The sequence below is a fragment of the Mesocricetus auratus genome, unplaced genomic scaffold (assembly GCF_017639785.1).
Source record: "Mesocricetus auratus isolate SY011 unplaced genomic scaffold, BCM_Maur_2.0 Super-Scaffold_100025, whole genome shotgun sequence".
NCBI lineage: Eukaryota > Metazoa > Chordata > Mammalia > Rodentia > Cricetidae > Mesocricetus > Mesocricetus auratus.
The window spans coordinates 18,434,683-18,452,581 of record NW_024429206.1 but is presented as its reverse complement, the minus strand read 5'-3'; the positions used below and the strand labels follow the sequence as shown (position 1 = coordinate 18,452,581).

The window sequence follows — 17,899 nt, the reverse complement described above, 5'->3', positions numbered from 1 at the left end:
AAAATAAAAGCAGCAACAGACAGTGGTGATGGTTATACATCTCACTGGAGGAAGACCCTGCCACTGATGCTCCTGCACTGAGCCAAACTGTGAAGGCGTTTAGTCACTGTAAATCCATGATTCATTGTGTGCACCGTGCCTTGTGGATCTGATGAAATTTTCTTTATGTAGCTAGGAAATGTGGAGACCTGGAGATGTCTTCAAGGATCAACCAGTGGCATAGTTTGCAACACGGAACAAAGTACCATGAGAATAAGGCCATGGTGTAGATTGTCTGTTGAAAATGGGAACTGATTAGAAGTGACTTCATGATGCGTTCAAGAAACATGAGTTAAGTAATGGCATGTCCTTCAGTCGGACAGGCCAGGGAGGGCTTGGCAGCTGCAGTGAAGCAGGAGCTGGAGAAATAGATCCATGATGCCCCTTGCAGAAGCCTGGGGGAAGGGAGCTCTTTGCAGGGATCTTCACTCAGGTGAAGCTGGGCTTCTTGATTTTCCTGCAGAAAACAAGTTGAGGACAAGCTAGCTTGAGACAGAGTTTGAGTTTCTTATGAAAATTGTGTGAGTGCTGAGTTCATATGTGCAGCTGCCCTGCTGTGTCCAGAAAATACTGTTTCCTTGTCATTAATCCACTGCCTCTGAGCTCTTACAATCTTTCTGCTTCCTTTTCTGCAGTGATGCCTCATCCTTGGGAGGGAAGGGTACATTATAGATGTCCCATTTAGGGCTGAGCATTCTGTAGTCTCTTAGTCTATGCAACTTGAGCAGTTGTTGGTCTGTGTTAATCACCATCTATTGCAAAAAAAAAAAAAAAGAAGCCTCTCTGAGGGTTGAGAGATGCATTAATTGATGGCTCTAACCGTGTATCGTTAGAAGTGGTTTATTACTATGTCCATTTAGCAGGATGATACTAGTAGGTTCTCCCCTAGGGCCTGTGACCTGTCTGGCCACAGGTTTCTGGCTCCAGTGACAGTGCCAGGAATTGGTTTTGACTTGTGGAACATAGCTTAAATCTAATTAGAAAGTGGTTGGTTACTCCCGTGACATTCATGCCACTTAATCCTCTTATTTAAAATATCTTTCCATAAGGAACACCTCTATGTCAGTGAACCTTGCAGCATGTTAATCCAACTGGAATTCTTGACACTCATCTTCTGGAAGTCTCCAACCAGACTCTGAAATTAGGCTGTGTTCCTTTCCAATGACTCCTTAATGTTTTCTGTCATTCTATCTGAATTTCAAGCTTGACAATGGATGTAAAAGGCAATGATGCAATAATTTTTATTTATTTTGTCTTGTTTTGTTTTTAACCATGATCCCAAGAGGAATAAATGTTATGGTACAAGTCAACCTGACCTGGGCTTTTCAAATGCTTTTCTGTGCGGCTACACCTCTTGAGGTGGCCTGACTGACAGTGCTTAGGATGGACTGCAGGAATATGGCTGGATCTGTGGTGCATGTTGGCAATGGGAACAGCAGGACTCTCTAATGTGTATGAGACTGGAATAAGCAAGGAAAGCTAGATGGTGACTCTGAGGTTTGGGGCTTTCTCAATCAAGTAACTATGGGTACCACTTTCTTCATCTCTCTCTCTCTCTCTCTCTCTCTCTCTCTCTCTCACACACACACACACACACACAGAGTTTCAGGAGAAGCCTGTGAACCCATAAAGTGTGAGACACCCCAGTATTTATACAACTGAGGCAGTGGAATATAACACCAGAGTTTGCAGGAGAAACCCAAGCCTAGAACAAGCTAGAACATCAGTGTTATTAGTTGGCTGAGATGGTCCTCCCAGCTCTTGTTTCCCACAGCAAGGTCACCCACCCAACCCAAAAACAATGGGGAAGCATGGCTGCCTTGCTATAGCATGCATGAGTGTAATTAAGACAGTTGAGAGCAAGACCAACTTCTACCACTGCTAGCAAGGATCTCTGTTTGAACTGAGTGCTCCACTTTCTTAGTGTCTCATTCAAAGAACTGAAGAAGCTCACACAGATAGCAAATTGTCAAGGAACTTTATTCATAAGCAAAGTAATAATATTGGTTGAGAAAGAGCCAGAGTATTCAAGAGTCCCTGGTACAACACCAGCTTCTTTCTATAGGGCCAAGAGAAGGAGTCAGTTGATAGTGATGGAGTATAGGTGATACTTTGGTTTTGATTGGCAGGCCTGGATTACATAAACCTCTATTAACTGAATATGTCCCTTTCCAAGATGCATCTGACTATAATTATAGGCACATATAATCATTCATAGGCATAATACTGTAAATAGAGGGTTTTCCCTAAAAGATTATACACAGGGTATATTTTACCTTGCTGTGTGAGCATCCAAAATTGGGTCAGGCTGGATTGGCCCACTGTGTCTGATTCCCAGATGTGCTTGAATTGAAACCATGAGTTCCTGAAGGGTAGAGCCACTTGCTGTACAGCTTAGAGTGGGATGTGCATGGAATGTGATGCAGGTGGGGGAGTCCCAGGTTGATTAATCCACTTATCAGAAAGGGCTGTGAGCATAGCTCAAATGGAACACATTCTTGTGTTGCTCAGCTTTGCCTGTGTTTTGTGCTTGTTACTTTTTGCTGTGGTGATAAAAACACAGTGACCAAGGTACCTTATACATGAATGAGATTATCTCAGTTTATGGTACCAGAGGGAGAGCCCGTGACAGTGAGGGAGACCTGGCAGCTGACAGCTACAACAGAAGCTGAAAGCTCACATCTTCAACCACAGACAGGAAGCAGAGAGAGCAAACTAGAAGCGGGTGAGGCAATAAACCCTCAAAGCCCAGCCCCCAGTGATATATTTTTTCTAGTAAGGCTCCGCCTCTTAGAGATTCCAAGCTTCCCCCAAACAGCACCACCTTCTGGTGACCAAGCGTTGGAATACACGAGCCTGTGGGGAACATTCTTAAACCACCGTAGATTGCCTGCCTGAAACCTTGATTAGGAAGAGGGTCTAAGGATATTTCCTTTTCTTAAAGGCCTACGACCTTCCGTCTGACTTTCATTTTCTCTGGTGTGAGGACAGTGGTAGTTCAGGTTCAGGAAGTAGCAAAGAAAGTTAACTTCTTCCTTCACAGCAGTCCCCACCCAAGGAAAGGAAAGATGGCTGACAACACATTTCCTCGGTCAGTGGCCCAGGGTGCCACATGGCTGATTCAGCCCTGAATTGATTTAGCTGCGCCTCCCAGAGTAATCTTTGTGGAATTCACCCTCCTTCAGTTAGTGTGGGCTGCAGACATGCAAATTCATTTTTACATTAGCCTAAGAAAAACATAATTAAGAAGTTGTCTGCTGAAGAGGGGGGAAAAGAGAACACAATGTCTTCCGGGGCCAAACTGAAGATGACTTTTACACTTGGCACTGTTGGGGATTAGCCACGCCTCGGCACCTGCATTAGCATAGACGATCAGGTCCTGGTTCTGGCCCCCACGTGGGGCTTGTAGGTCCCAAAAAATGCTGCGGATCTCAGCAAGGCCCACTTTCAAAACTGCCCCCTTTGCAAAGCACAGCCTCGGAGCGGCCCTTTGATGTTTATTAATTCTGCCTGCCCTTCCCAAACCAATTGAATTAATTCCTTAGTCTCATGAACCGTAAAACTGATACGCTTCTCCGGGCGTACAGAAAATTCTGTCGCCTTTGACAATTTGACATGCATTTTTCTGTAGCAATTGAAAAGTGGATGAGAGCCCTGCTTAGTTAAAGGCTGCGGGCAGAGCTTCCCCCTGGCTTCAAAGAGTAAGACTTCATGCCATCAGGAAGGACCTACCAACACAGATTAAGTACTCATGCCTTGTTTTGTGGCACTGCTGTTTGCTGGTTGTGAGTGAAGTAGAAGCTTCTTTTAAGAACCATTGTCAACATCCACATCTGTAGGCCGGCGATCTGTGTCAGCATGCTTAACAGTAGTTGGTCATGTTGTTAGTTTCAGTATGAATCCCTGCATTTAGTACTTCTGACAAACAAGATTGGGATGGAGAGATGGCCCAGCAGGTAAGAGTGCTTGTTGCTCTTACAGAGGGCTGGAGTTTGGTTTCCAACACCCACATGGCAATTCACAGCCCCCTATAACTCCAGCTTCAGGGGATCCAGCACCCTCACATGCGCACACACACACACATGCACACACACTCACATGCACACACACACACACACACACACACACACACAAGTAAAAACTGTTTAAAAGGGAAACTGAGTCCTATTCTCTTACCCTTTGTATTTCGTACAGACTTCAGCTTTAATTGTTGGGTTTGGGTATGGTTTACTTCCTGGTACATTACTTGTATGGTACTATTCTAGACACTTCTAAACCAGGATTCCCAGACTTAAAACATCCTGGATAATCTTGAATCTCCCCCATGCAAGGAAGCATGGGGCTCACGGAGAGCATCTGCTACCCCACCTGAGTCAAAGCCTGGATTTCTGAATCCCAGCACATCTGATTGGTGGCTTGATTTTTTTGCCTATTTCTCAGATATTAGTGTGTGATTTTGCTGGTTAGGTTTTGTAAACTTAATACAAGCTACAGTCATCTGGGCAGAGGGAGCCTCCATTGAGAAATTGCCTCCTGATCATCAGGTTGGTCTGTGGGTTTTTTTCTTGATTGATGACTACATGGTCCAGTCCAATTTGGGCAGTGCAACCCTTGGGCAGGTGGTCTCGGGTTGTATATGAAGTCAGGCTGAGCAAGCCATGGGGACCAAGCCAATAAGCAGCATTTCTCCATGCCATCTGCATCAGTAAGTGCCTCCAATGCCTGCCCTACTTGAGTCCCTGCCTTGACTTCTTCATAATGGACTGTGCACTATACACCGAAATAAATCCTTTCCTCTTCAAGTTGTGTTTGGTCATGATGCTTTATCACAACAACATAAAGCAAACTAGGACAGTGGTCCGTTGAAAAGGAATTTAGTCTGAAGGGTTAAGGAATCATGTCTACAGGCTACCTTCAGTAAACAGAATATATTGTTGTGCCTAGACTCTGAACCCCAAAATCACCAAGAGACAGGATCTGGTGCAAAAGCAAAGATTCTTTCATTTGACAAGTTAACTCAGGTTTCCCCATCCATCCAACACAGCAGGTGAAGCAGGAGGACCTGGAGCAGCAGTAGGGCAGGGAATATATTGGGGTAGAGCAATGGGAATATCTGGGGGTCTGCTAATTGCATAGCAACAATCTCAGAATTGGTACATCTCTGGGCTTGGGCAACCTGTCCTGTGTTGATTGGTCAGCTGCAGCTGCAACAAGGTTGCTATGCCCAGAGGCCCTCCCAGGATGGTTGATATGCTGTGCATTCCATTGTTATCAGTAAAGCACATCCAGTTAACTTCTGATTGATTCCTTGCTACATGGAGGGTATCTGGCTTTCTAGTGACTAAGGCAAAGTGGGGGGCTCAGCACATGTTGCTGAGTCAGAGGCCTACATCTTGCTGGGTCTTTTCTGTAGTCTGTCATGGCTTCCAAGGCAGGGGGCTGGGTGACAGTCTGGGCCCTTCAATATGTTATCTATAAACTAAGTTTGTCAATATTGGGGGAAAAGAGCAACTGAAATTTGTTCATCAGAGGTCATTCTGCTCCACATTTTAAAACACAGCAGAGCCAAGATGGGCAAGTGCTATGGACCACAGAATTGTGCAGTGAGAGCTCAGCTGACAAATCACAAAGCTTGCCCACTGGGATCACATATTCTGATGGAGGAGGCCCACACGCAGGGCAGTGGGAGTATTTGCTTTATGAATAGTCACTGTCCTTACTGCAAATTCCCTGTGAAGACATGGCACTCCCTTTCTATGGTGGGATTCATCCCCAAACCCCAGTGGTGTGTTACTCATTTACTGGGAACATTTTCCCCTATGCACTGGTATATTGGATGACTCCTCCCAGTAGTTTCTGGCAAAAAAGTAATCACAGTCAAAACCTTTACTCTTTCAACCAGATCTTTGTATAAACTTAGAAGTCTGCCCCCTGCAGTTATGTTCCTTGGCATACAGTTGGTCAATGTTAGTTTCCAGACAAAGAGACCTCTATTGAGACATTCACAGATGCCCAAGGACAAGAATTACGGCTTGTCTAAAGTTGTTGAGCCATACTCTCAGAGAGATAGAAAACAAGAGTGTCCTGGATTATTTCTGCCAACAGATAGGGAAATGTTGCCCCAAGCTAACCTCACATTAACATTAAAGCATGCCAGTCTACTAACAACGGATCTGTGTCTTAAAATTGTCACTGGGTATTGTGTCCTCCCTGTCTGCTTGCAGTTTTACTTCTATGACCTTGAGATCTTATGTTACTGTGGCAATGGCTCTGCCTTTATCGCTTTGCTCCTGACCAATGAAAAGCTAATTCTGTAATTCTTATCTTTTGCTTCAAGCCTCTGGGGACAAAGAGATTTGGAAAGAGGAGATTTGAAGGTGGGGTTTAGAGCTGGAGCCAGCCCCACATCTGCACCAGAAACCACGCCCAAAGGGTGTGGCCACCACCACACCACAAGTTCACTGGCAAGGCAAGATGCCACTACAGAGACTAGAGAGAAAGTAGCTGGAGGGAGAAACTGAGGAAATTAGCAGGATTGTAAAAGGGTAAGAGTACAGAAAGAACAAGTGAGTAGGAAAATAAAAAAGGAGAAAAGAAAAAAAAAAAGCAGAGAATTAGAATTGGAATTAGGACTGAGGCAGAGGATCAGAGCTAAGAAGTTACAGACAATTAGGAAAGAAGAATTAGAATAGAGAACAATAAAGAGCCCATGTAGAGAAAAAAAAGTGTGTGAGAGGGTTCTCTCCTATAGAGCTTACGCTTATCGTGGCGTTTCTTTTTGAGCCCTGAGCAAAAGTTTTGTGGCCAAACCACAAAGTTTTTGATGGCCAAGTAATACCCACATGTCACAGCAGGGAGGAGCCTGATGGCATCAGGCTGCATGGACCCAGCCGGATGCACAAGACCACCCACAGTGTGATTCAGTTCATAGGACAAAGTCATTAAGGAAAAAAATCCATGGACAGGAATTAGGTGTCTGGTGGAGGCTGGAGGTGGGGGTGTGTGATGAGAGCTAAAAGAGACATAGCCTTGTTTGGATATGAGAAAATTATCTTTAAATTATGGCAATGTTGCACAGATCTGTAAACAAGTTTAAAGCCCAATAAGCTGTTCACTTTAAATGAGTGGACTGTATGGGATATGCATTCTCCATCAACTAAGTGCCCCTACATCACCAGCGTAGAGTTGAAATCAGTAGGCCCCCAAATTCAGGAGTACCATATACCCTCAGAGTATCAGAAAAACACCTTGACGAAGCACAACTCGAAAGTCAAACTTATCCCCACCCCCTAAGAGCCTCCAGGGAGATGGGCAGTGTTTTTGTTTGTTTGTTTGTTTTGTTTTTATTCAATTGTTTGACTGAGTTGTTTTTAATGCTATTTTGTTTTGAAGACAGGATCTCATGTAGCCCAGGTTGACCTTGAGTCCCTTTGTAGCCAAAGATAGCCCTGAACTCCTGATCCGCCTGCCTTTCCCTCGCAAGTGCTGGGATTACAAGCTTTCGCCACCATGCCTGACTGCCTGACTGTCACCCTAGGCATCCCTCCCACCAAGTTTTGGGGCCATGCACTCCTTGGTGCCTACTAAAACTTAAAAGGGAAGGAATCTGTCTCTCCTGGAATGTCCTGGGTCACCCCAATCCACCTGGGCCTCACACATACAGTCAAAGGAACACTGGTCTCTGCCCCCCCCCCAATTCTTCTTTATACAACTGTGATCTTGGGAATGAAATTGCCTAAAGCCTTAAGGTCATTAACTTGATTTTGTCTTACTCATGGAAAGGAATTCTCACCCCCATTGTGTGGGGAGGAGGCTAACCCTGACCAATACAAGCAATCGCACATGTACAAACACTGTAACAAGCAAGGGGATGGGGAAAGCCAGCTTGGTGCCTTAGCTTCATTCAGAATGGGCCTTCTTGGCAGAGCCCAGGTTCTTTTTGCATCTCTTGTAGCAGTTAATACAATAAATAAAAACACATGCTTGATCACATCCTTCAGGACCCCAGAAATGCACTATCAGGCAGTTAACAGCTCAGCCCACTCCACAGCAGTGACACAATGCCCCTGGGCTCTCCCCTAAGTCAAGTTCCTTCTTGAGGAATTTCTGGGCTACTTTCTAATTAGCTTAAGGACTTAATTAAACAGCTGTCACTCTGCCGCTTAATTCCAAAACTAGATGCTAAGTAAGATTTGAAATTAGTTATGCAAAACCAAGAGCTGCTGTGGTGATGCCAGGAGAGTTGTCATGCAGGCTGGGATAAAAGGAGCCCAAGTCCCTGAGAGCAGAGGGTGCTGGGAGACCCAGAGGGTCCTGGGGAAATACCTGCTTCCCTCTACTGAGGTTAAGCAGTGAGGTAAGGGTTCCTAGCACCTCTGTCCTTGTCAGACTTGAGTACAATCTACCAGGGAGAGTCTCATAGTGGTACCTGCAGGTCACTGTACATCTATTTCATTCCTTTTCACAGAAGATGGGTCCAACAGCAGTGTCAGGGGTTCACACAAAAATGTTAACTCTCAGATCCTATGGACAACTCCAGACATGAGCAGACTGTCCTCATGTCTAAAGGTCACAATTAGCTGCAGCTAAACCTGTCCCCTTGAAGCCAGGCGGTGGTGTCGAATGCCTTTAATTCCAGCACTCAGGAGGCAGAGGCAGGTGAATCTATGAGTTTGAGGCCAGCCTGGTCTACATCATGAGTTCCAGAACAGCCAAGGCTACACAGAAAAACCCTGTCTCAGGAAAAACAAAAACAAACAAACAAAAACTGTCCCCTGAGAATCAGGTTTGAGATTCTCCTTACATAGTGATGTGATCACCTCCATCACAGGTACAGCCTGAGTTGGGTCCCCAGCTCAGCCACTGTCAAAGGTAAACTGTATAAAAATGTTCTAGTCCTTTGAGATGCTCAAGCTGGGACCTTGAGGCTCTGAGTACCCCATGGAGAGGCCAGGAATGGCAGCTGAGGAAGATACCCATCTGTACCCTTCCAAGAAAAGCTTAATGTGGTTTTGATGGACAAGAAAGAGGCCAGGAGGTGATGCCTTTGTATTTCATTCACTCGTCTTCACTGGGGACTACTAATGCTGGGAACACTGAGGCAGCACTTACCATGTACAACTGGGGAGCCTAGATTCAGTCTCCAACTTGAGCACATGATGCCACAGTAACACACAGCTGAGATGACTCTCACAAACCTCAGGCTTCCCATGCAGTGCACTCACAGCCTCCAGCTGTTCATCCCTGATGAGATATTATCTGTCCCAGGTTCAATACCAAGCCCATGGCTCAGGGGGAGTTGGGCTGTGAGTAAGAAAGGCTTGTTTTTAATCTTAAAGTTGGCATCTATCTGAGCAGTGACCATGGATGCTGAGAGCCACAGGAGGACAGGGAGGTCCCATTCCCATCCTGGTCTAACTCCTGATGGAGCATAAGTCCCCCTGAATGCTTCAATAGATTATATCTCTCCCATGGCTCCTTTCGCCCTCCTCCTCTTCTTTCTCCTTCCCTCCCTCATATCTCTAGCCTTTTCCTTTTGCCAAGAACATACTGGATCTGTATAAGTCATTGCATACATTATGATACAGTTAATAATAACCAACCTTATTGAAAGCTTAATAACATCAATCACTCTTAAGAGCTGAGCTCATTAACTCACCCCGTTCTAGTGGATGCAGCCTGGAAACCCGATGCCCAGGCTGATGAGAGAAAGGTGCAGAGAGATTCAGAGACTTACCAAGTCATACGTTCCGGAGAGGGCAAAGCAGGGGCTATGTAAGCCAGGAGAGGGAACCCAGAGGCTGCACACTGACACATGAATAGATTCTGCTGGACTGTCCTTGACTTTCAGAATGAGGAAACTTAGCTCCCAAGAGCTCACATTACCTCAGCCAAGGTCATTTGACTAGCACTTTGTTAATAAACCCTGCCCTCCCACACACACGCCCAAGCTGGGATTCCTTCCTTCATTCCAGCTCCCAGAAGCCTGGCATGGTTGAAAGTCTAGAAGTCAGTGAAAGTAGGCGAAAGCAATAAAGACCAGCATGCTTTGGGCTATCACCCACCATCACAGCCTAAGGACCTTCACATATACAGCCCTCAATTCAACCTGGTGACTGGAAGCATTTCTGAGCTTTCATTCTGCAGATGAGAAAACAGAGGCACAAAGCTGCCACTCATTTGCCTAGAGTCAGAAAGAAAGAAGAAGCAGGAAACTGAGCTCCTGCAAGCTAGAAAGTCAGCAGGTGACAGGCTGAAGGACTGCCCAGCACTCTCATCTCTCAAAATGGGCAGAGCTGGAGAGCCAGTCCACATGCTCGAATAAAACACCAGTCATCCATTTTCATTTCTGCTCTAGTTCTGGATAGGTGGCTCCTGCCCAGGGTCCTTTGTCTGGTACAACGAGGTGGTGGCTTGGAATCATTAGTCCTGTATCTGGTAGGTTACTGTTGGGCTTCTGCTGAACCTGCCAACCATATCTCTCTATGTGTGACTCAGGATAACCGCTGGCATGGCAGCTAAGTCCCAAGAGCAAGTACCCCTAGGAAAAAAACCAGACAGGGCTTGTATTCCCTTGTATGGCATCACCTCAAGAGTCACACAGCTCCCTAGACTCCAGCCATATGTCCCTAAAACCAGGTCTCACTGAAGGAGAGAAGCCAGACTCAATCTCTCTATGGCAATGCCAAAGAACTATTCAGGAGTCAATACGTTATCTTGTTTCCTCCTAGCTTTATTGAGTTTTAATTGATAAGAAGATAAAGTGTGTAGGATGGTGTTTTGGTTACATTCTGAAATGGTTGCCATCATCAGAGTAGAAAATAGAGCCATCAGCTCACGTAGTTTGTTTGATATTATTATTAGTATTAGGAAATTAAGCCTGACTCCATTGACAGATTTCAAATATCTAGAACCTACCTTCTCACCAAGCACAATCAGATCTCCAAACCACCTCCCAACTGCAATTTGTAGCCACTGCTTTCTGATCTCCCCAGTACCTGATTAGAACAGTTTCCGAGACCCAACCAAGAGCGTGTAAGGTGACTAAAGGAGAGAATACCAAATGCAGTAGAGACAACGTCTCATCTATCACACATCAATTGGTATTTATGTTATGCTTAATTCTAAATATCCATTTGACACAACCTAGAATCTCACCTTGAAAGTCTGAATGAGGGACTACCTAGATGAGTAGATGAGGTTGGTGTGTGGGTGTGTGTGGTGGTCTGTGAAGGACTGATTTTTGTTAATTGAGTTGATTGAGGTTAGAAGATGTAGCCCACCATGGGTAGTATTACCCCCTAAGTTTGTGTCTTGGGCTGTGTAAGAGTAGTAAAAGTGAGGTGAGCACTAAGCATACAAGTGTGCATCTCTCCTTGCTCTTGACTGTGGGTGTGATGTCATTAATCATCTGTCTTAAGATCCTGCCTCTATGAAGGACAATAACTTGAAATTGTGGGCTCACATAAACCCTTCTACCCCTAGGTTTCTCTTCACAGAGCATTTTATTACAGCAACAGCAATGAAACTAGAACATTAGATTAGATTTTAAATGCTTCCATGGAGACCAGGTTACACAGCACATCATTTCCACCCATAGGTAAATGTTACAGTATGGGCAGGAGAGTTGGAGTTAAAGAGGCAGAAATGGGCATGGGCAACAAGATGCTTGTGGAGTATCTTTTCATGAACTACAGAGCGAGTGTGATATTTTTAACAGTGAGCATGTGTGGCTTTGATAAAACAGTTAAATTCACATTAATAAAAAAGAGAATAGTCCAGTGTGTCTTGATGACACAGAGCAGCCAGCCTAAGTGGGAGATTGATGAACAGGCTGCTTCATTGTTCAGACACCTATTGCTTCCCGTTAGGTGGGGGAATGGTCTTATTTCAGGGTGACTGCAGAAATGGAGAATTCTCTGCGCTATTCTACTGCCACTAAAGCCAGGCACTTGTGCATTTGGTGAAACAGAGTGGTTTGTAAATCTGTATGTATCACAGGCATCAGACTGAGTGATGCTTCCCGCTGGCAAGAAGAGGCACAGGGCTTATTTATGGCCCTGCAGCCTTATTGCTAATTAGATCTACTATCACTGTGGTCATCTAATAACTCTCTGTGTTTAATGTGGTACCCATGAGAACCTCCCGACTCATCATGCTGACAGTGTTTGCTGTTTATGGAGGGCGTGTGAGTCCAGGGTGGGAAGAGCTTCAGAAGACAAACAAATGGCAAGGATGGGGTGGTGAGTTATCACTCTGCTTGTCAGGTTATTTTCCCCCTGCTTTTATCTAGTCTTCGTGTCTTTCATATCATGCATCTCCATCCCATTCATTTCCCCATCCATTAGTATCCACTCTCTGCCCTTGTAGCCTGCCCCCCAAAATAACATGCAATTTAAGAGAAAAAAGAAAAAAGAGAAGGAGAATATCAATCTCATCATAGAAGTTGTAGTATGATACAACGAGTCACACAGTAAACCCTTTTATCCATGTATCTTTACTTGCAAGTGTTCATTGAAGCGTGTCGTTGGTCTAGTTCAAGGCCTATGGTTTGTTAGGCTATTGATCTTTGATGGGAAATGAAAAACTTTAAGAAATCAACAATACCTAGGAAGAGCAGGGAACATTGGGCCACCAAAATAAATTAGGCTGGGTCTACCCAAGAAACAAGAGCAGTAGGACATCAACCATTGCATGGAGCAAATTCTGAGGTTAAGTATTCTACCAGTAAGAACAGATTGGATTATATGGCAGTAAGTGTCACTTCCGAATCAAACTGCAATAGGACAAGAAAACCTGGTCACTCCTCCTCATGCCTACAGAAGTCAGCAGGAGGACCCTTTCCATGCAGGGACTCTGGTAATCCTGAGAGGTCATCTGGAACCTGATTCTTCAACCTTGTGTATTTGCCACAATAAACACTTTGATGATTTCATACATGTATAAGATTCATCTTGATCGTATCTACCCCCAATTCCTCTCCTTCCCCAGTATGTGTGTCCATTCCCACCTTTTAAGAATAACCCTCTCTGCCAATAAGGCTGTCTACATGTTCTTGAGTGTGGGGTACTCTACCAGTGGCCATATTCCTGAAGAAAAATAATTCTCTGTCTTCTGGGAGTCATCAACTACCAACAGTTCCTCAGCTAGGAGTGGGGCCTCATGGCTCCTTCCCTTGTTTGCCCTGAAATGCCGTTTGGCTTAATGCTGTGCAGGTCTTATGCAAACTACCATAGCTTCTGGCAGTTGATGTGTTCATCCACCATGTCTTGTCCAGAGGATGGAATTTCACAGCTCTTCTCTCCATCCTCTGGCTCTTAACATTTTTCCTTCCTCTCTTTTCAATATTCCCTGGACCTTGTAAGGACTGATATTGCTGTTGTCCCATTTAGGGCTGAACACTCACAGTCTCTCATTCTCTGACCAGTTAAACATCTCTGTGTTGACTGCTGCCCACTGCCAAGAGAAGCCTCCTTTACCAAGATTGAGAAGAGCCTGGTCATTCCTCTGGCAAAATGCAGACAGCTATCATTTCTCAAATTGATAATAATGCAGCTGACCCCAAGAGAAGTATCTGTAGGGTAGATCTTGCAAGGTGGCTCTGTGGACAGGACTTGTGGCTGAGTCTGACAATTTGAGTTTGATTCCTCCATTCCATATAGTGGAAGGAGAGAACAGATTCTCAAAAGTTGTTCTCTGACCTCCACTTGGGCACCATGGCACAGGTACCACCACACACACACACACACACACACACACACACACACACACACACACACACACACACACACACACACACATCTGCATGCACACATGTGCATGCAAATAAATAAAAATGCACATAAAAAATTCAAAGTGTATTCAGTGGAGTGTTAGGAGGCCTATGCTTTGAGTTCAGGAATGTTCCAAAGTGGAGCCGGGCCTTGTTTTTCTTTTTAAGATGAAAATAGCATGTGTTAGCAGAGGCCGAGGCTCAGCCAAAGGAGCTGACATGCTGTGAACCTCTCGAGGGAGGGAAGAAGTATATGTTACAATAGAAGCAGACTTGCTGTAGGGAAATGGTGATGTCACTTGGGGATAACTGCTATGCCATCTTTTGGCGAACTACTCACAGGCAGTTCAGATTCTGCGTGAAAATCAAATTCACAAGACTATTTACAAGCTTTGTCCCCAAGGAAGGTGCCTTGGCCCTCCAGAACTTGAATGTAGAGCAGGGACACCCTTATCTAATGGCTGCAAGTCAAAGTATAATGGCAGTCAAGTCATGAGACATCCAGCTGACCCTGTATACATCCAACTGCCCCCTGTTAGTCTATCAAGAAGGGCCAGGCAAGCTCCGACTTTACAGAATGCAATGGGGCTTGTTTGTTGAAAGGACTCATGGGGACACCGTCAGCGAGGGACAAGCTGCAGTGTCACTGACATGCCAGGAGATAGGGCCTGGAGGCTGTGGCTGTGCAGAATCTGAGAAGGGTGTGAAACATGTCCTGAGTGAATGTGTGCTGTTGACATAGGCATGGCCATATCAAGGACCTTAGAGCCTTGGACTCAAGGGAAAATGACAAAGCTTTCCAGGGATGAGGCACAAGGGGATTGTAACTCCTTCTGGTCCATGTTCAGATGTTGACAATGTGTGTAGAAATGTCCACCATAGCCAATATGTATGGCTTGAAGACTGCTCCCCTACAGTGATTCATCCTACCAAGATTAATTAAACCTGCTTCCTTGCTTAGATGTATGTAATAACCTACTTGTTTACCAGTATGTAATAACCCCACCTCCCTGTTTACCTGTATATAAGCATGTGTACTGTGTATTAATAAATAGGTTGCTGTAGCTTGTCCATCAGAAAGTCCATTTGGTCTCAGCTTTATTGTGTGTCTTTCCTTCGTGCCCTGTCTACCCCATCATGCCAATCCCTAAAGCCATGTGACCTGCCCAGCACCTTCCAACACTATTAGTGACAGCAAGTCTAGTTTTCAACCTCGTTCCAGCCCAATTACACTACACCCTGCAACTAGACTATGTGGAGAGATAAAGACAAATATCTTACCTTTCCCCCAAAAGAAGAGTTTAGTGGCAAAATGTGTGTTTCCATGAGTCTGTAGGAGTGAGTTTTACACATGCACTCGCTGCAAGGGAGGGGCTGCAGGTGTGTGGTTTCAGCCACACTCGCATTCAGAGGCTAGAACTGAGGAAAATCCTGGAAAACCCGCAAGGAGTGAAAGGAGAGGAGAGAGAATCCATTGAGGTCACTTGCATCTTCTTTGTGGCATCACCAACCTAAGTGCCTTTAAGTTGGATTCATTGTACATAAGGTTAGAACGATTTATGCCACCAATGCAAGGACTCAGAAGCTGGAATTCCCAATAGACGTCTTCCCTTCATTTCTCCTTAGTCTTGTGGCCTTGGGCAAATCATAAAACCTCTCTATGCTCTCTAAGAAACAGGAATGTTGCCTGTCACACCTGGTGATGTGAAGATTTCTGAGTCAGGACTTCCAGGGATCTTAAGAGAGTGCTGGATACATAGTAAGACTCCTGCGTGCTTGTCAGACATAGTATTAGTTCTGAATTTACCCCATCACATCCTCTCTACAAAAACAGGTGTTGACGGAAATGGCCTCTTGGCAGATGGCTGGTATCAAGCACTTGACTTCCTGTGCCCAGACGAAAGCCTGAGCCATCTGCAGGGAGGCAGGAAGAGGCATCCGTACATTCAAGGGACTGGCCATTTGGAGGTTAGGTAATGGACAATGTGTTTGTTCTTCCAGGAGGCAGAGATCCTGAACACAGCCATCCTCACTGGGAAGACAGTGGCTGTCCCTGTGAAGGTGATCTCGGTAGAGGAAGACGGCACAGTACAGGGTGTGTCGGACTCGGTGGAGTGCAGGTCAGCAGACGAAGACACGGTTAAGGCAAGTGGACAGTTCCTCTCCGCTGCAGAAACCCATGGTTACATAGGTGTGGCTGTTTATCCCCAGCTGGGTCTGCAGGGTTCTTCCCATTCTGCTTTTCCTGCCACTTAAATCAGGAGTGTCTCCTAGCCCAAAGCCAAATAGGGCAAAGCAGTGCTCTAGCCCATGCCTGGGCTGAGAGGCTTTTCTTCTGTGTCTTTGTCGCCTGATATTGATCTTTTTTTCCCCAGACCCTGGGAGGTAGCATTGGGATGCAGGGACAATACACCCATCCCCCCCCCTCCACAGACTGAAAACAGAGGTTTCTTTCTACCCACTTGGACTGTAAAAGAATGAGAAGGAGAATCAGGACCTGGACTGGTGCACATGCAGCCATGCTCCATGATGCATTTACAGGCTTGTGTGAGATCGATAAAGGCATAAAGTTTATGATTACAACTAACTTTGATTTACAAAATCAGTCACTGGGGAGAGGAGTTGTCTCCTAACCCCTGGCCCTCCCACACAGCTGTCTACATGAGGGAGGGGCACCACACACTATGCCCATTCCTCCGTTCCATTCCCTGACTCCATCCTTCCTCTTCTTAAATTGAAAGCAAAAATGATTCAAGGCAAAGGCATGCTGGGAGAAGCCCGAGGCCAAAGACTCCATTCTGGCTGTGCCAGGAATCTCTCAGCAAGGATCCAGGCAGTGGGGAGGGAGTGGATTTTTGAAGCTGCCATGACCCGCTCCACAGTCAGAGCCATGGGGACAGATGTCTCGCCACGTCCTCAGGGTGAACAAGGATGATGAGGGAGGTTGCGAGGCACTCCTGGGGCTTCCTTCTTACCAAATCCAGAAAGAATATCAGACAGAGCCCCAGGGCTTCTAGACAGGAGTCACTGTAGCCTATCCTCTGAGAAGGGAAACTACAGTGAATGACTATATCTAGCAACTTGGGAGGCAGTTAATAAACGCAAATAGAATCTTTGCCTGGCGCCAGTTTCTTCTCAGGATTCCAGGACCACCAAAACCAGGAGGCACACTTAACCAGAGCTGAGAAAAGGCAGATCTGCAGGATAATGGTGCAGTAGTGTGGTACTTTACATGCCATTCCACCCTACTTCTTCCAGAATCTTCTTTACAACACACAGCCAGTGAGTCCTTCAGTGTCCCTGGCCAATGTCTCAACTCATCTTGATTTCTGTCTTCCCGTCTCTCGCATCCAATTTTCTACAAACCTCTCTGGGACCCCTTCCTAGGCATTCCCGGTCAGCAGCTCTTCTCTGAGATGGGTCCCATCCTGGTCCAGGACATTGTGGATACTAGATCAAGGAACGGCCCTCTCCTCTCATTCCCACACTCAACCCTGTCCTTGTGTTTTCCCCACTTCCACCTGAATGTGGCAGCCGGGACGGTCAGTGACAACCCAACAGCCTGACTCATCGTCTGATAACCATTCACTAGCTTCCCTTGTAGCTCAGAGTACCCAGGCTGCACACGTCACCCCGACCTCAGTCTTCTTATGCACCCATCAGTGCAGCCACTCAGAGTCTCTGTGGATTATTTGAGGCCCAGAACCCCTTTCCACCTCTCCATCTATCTCTCCTCTTGATGACTGTACGACCTGTGCCCTCCCTTGGCTTCCCACAGAGTCCTTTGTTTTCCAGCATTTGTGAGGTTGTCATGGGTACCTAGCACTGCCTTTCATGCCTCCTCGCATTTTATTCATATGTAAATATGTAATGAAATGTGTACCTGTATAATACATATCATGTTTAGTTCTCATACATATTGCATTATATGTAATGTAATATGTGCATGTTGATGTATATATATATATATATATATATATATATATAATATATAACTATGCTCATTGACTTCCCTCACCAGAATACCAGCTCCATGAGGGGAAGATGTTCTGGTTCCTTCTGTTCACTGTTATAGTCCCATCACTTACA

At 45.5% G+C, this 17,899-nt stretch overlaps 1 protein-coding gene across 1 annotated transcript in view; it reads left to right on the top strand.

The window, feature by feature from the left end:
* Positions 1-17,899, top strand: part of Tmem132d (transmembrane protein 132D) — a 585,713-nt gene that overhangs the window by 499,986 nt on the left and 67,828 nt on the right. The window contains exon 5 of the mRNA XM_005080596.4: positions 15,812-15,955. Within this exon, the coding sequence (XP_005080653.1) occupies positions 15,812-15,955 (144 nt within the window). The remainder of the gene's footprint in view (positions 1-15,811; positions 15,956-17,899) is intronic.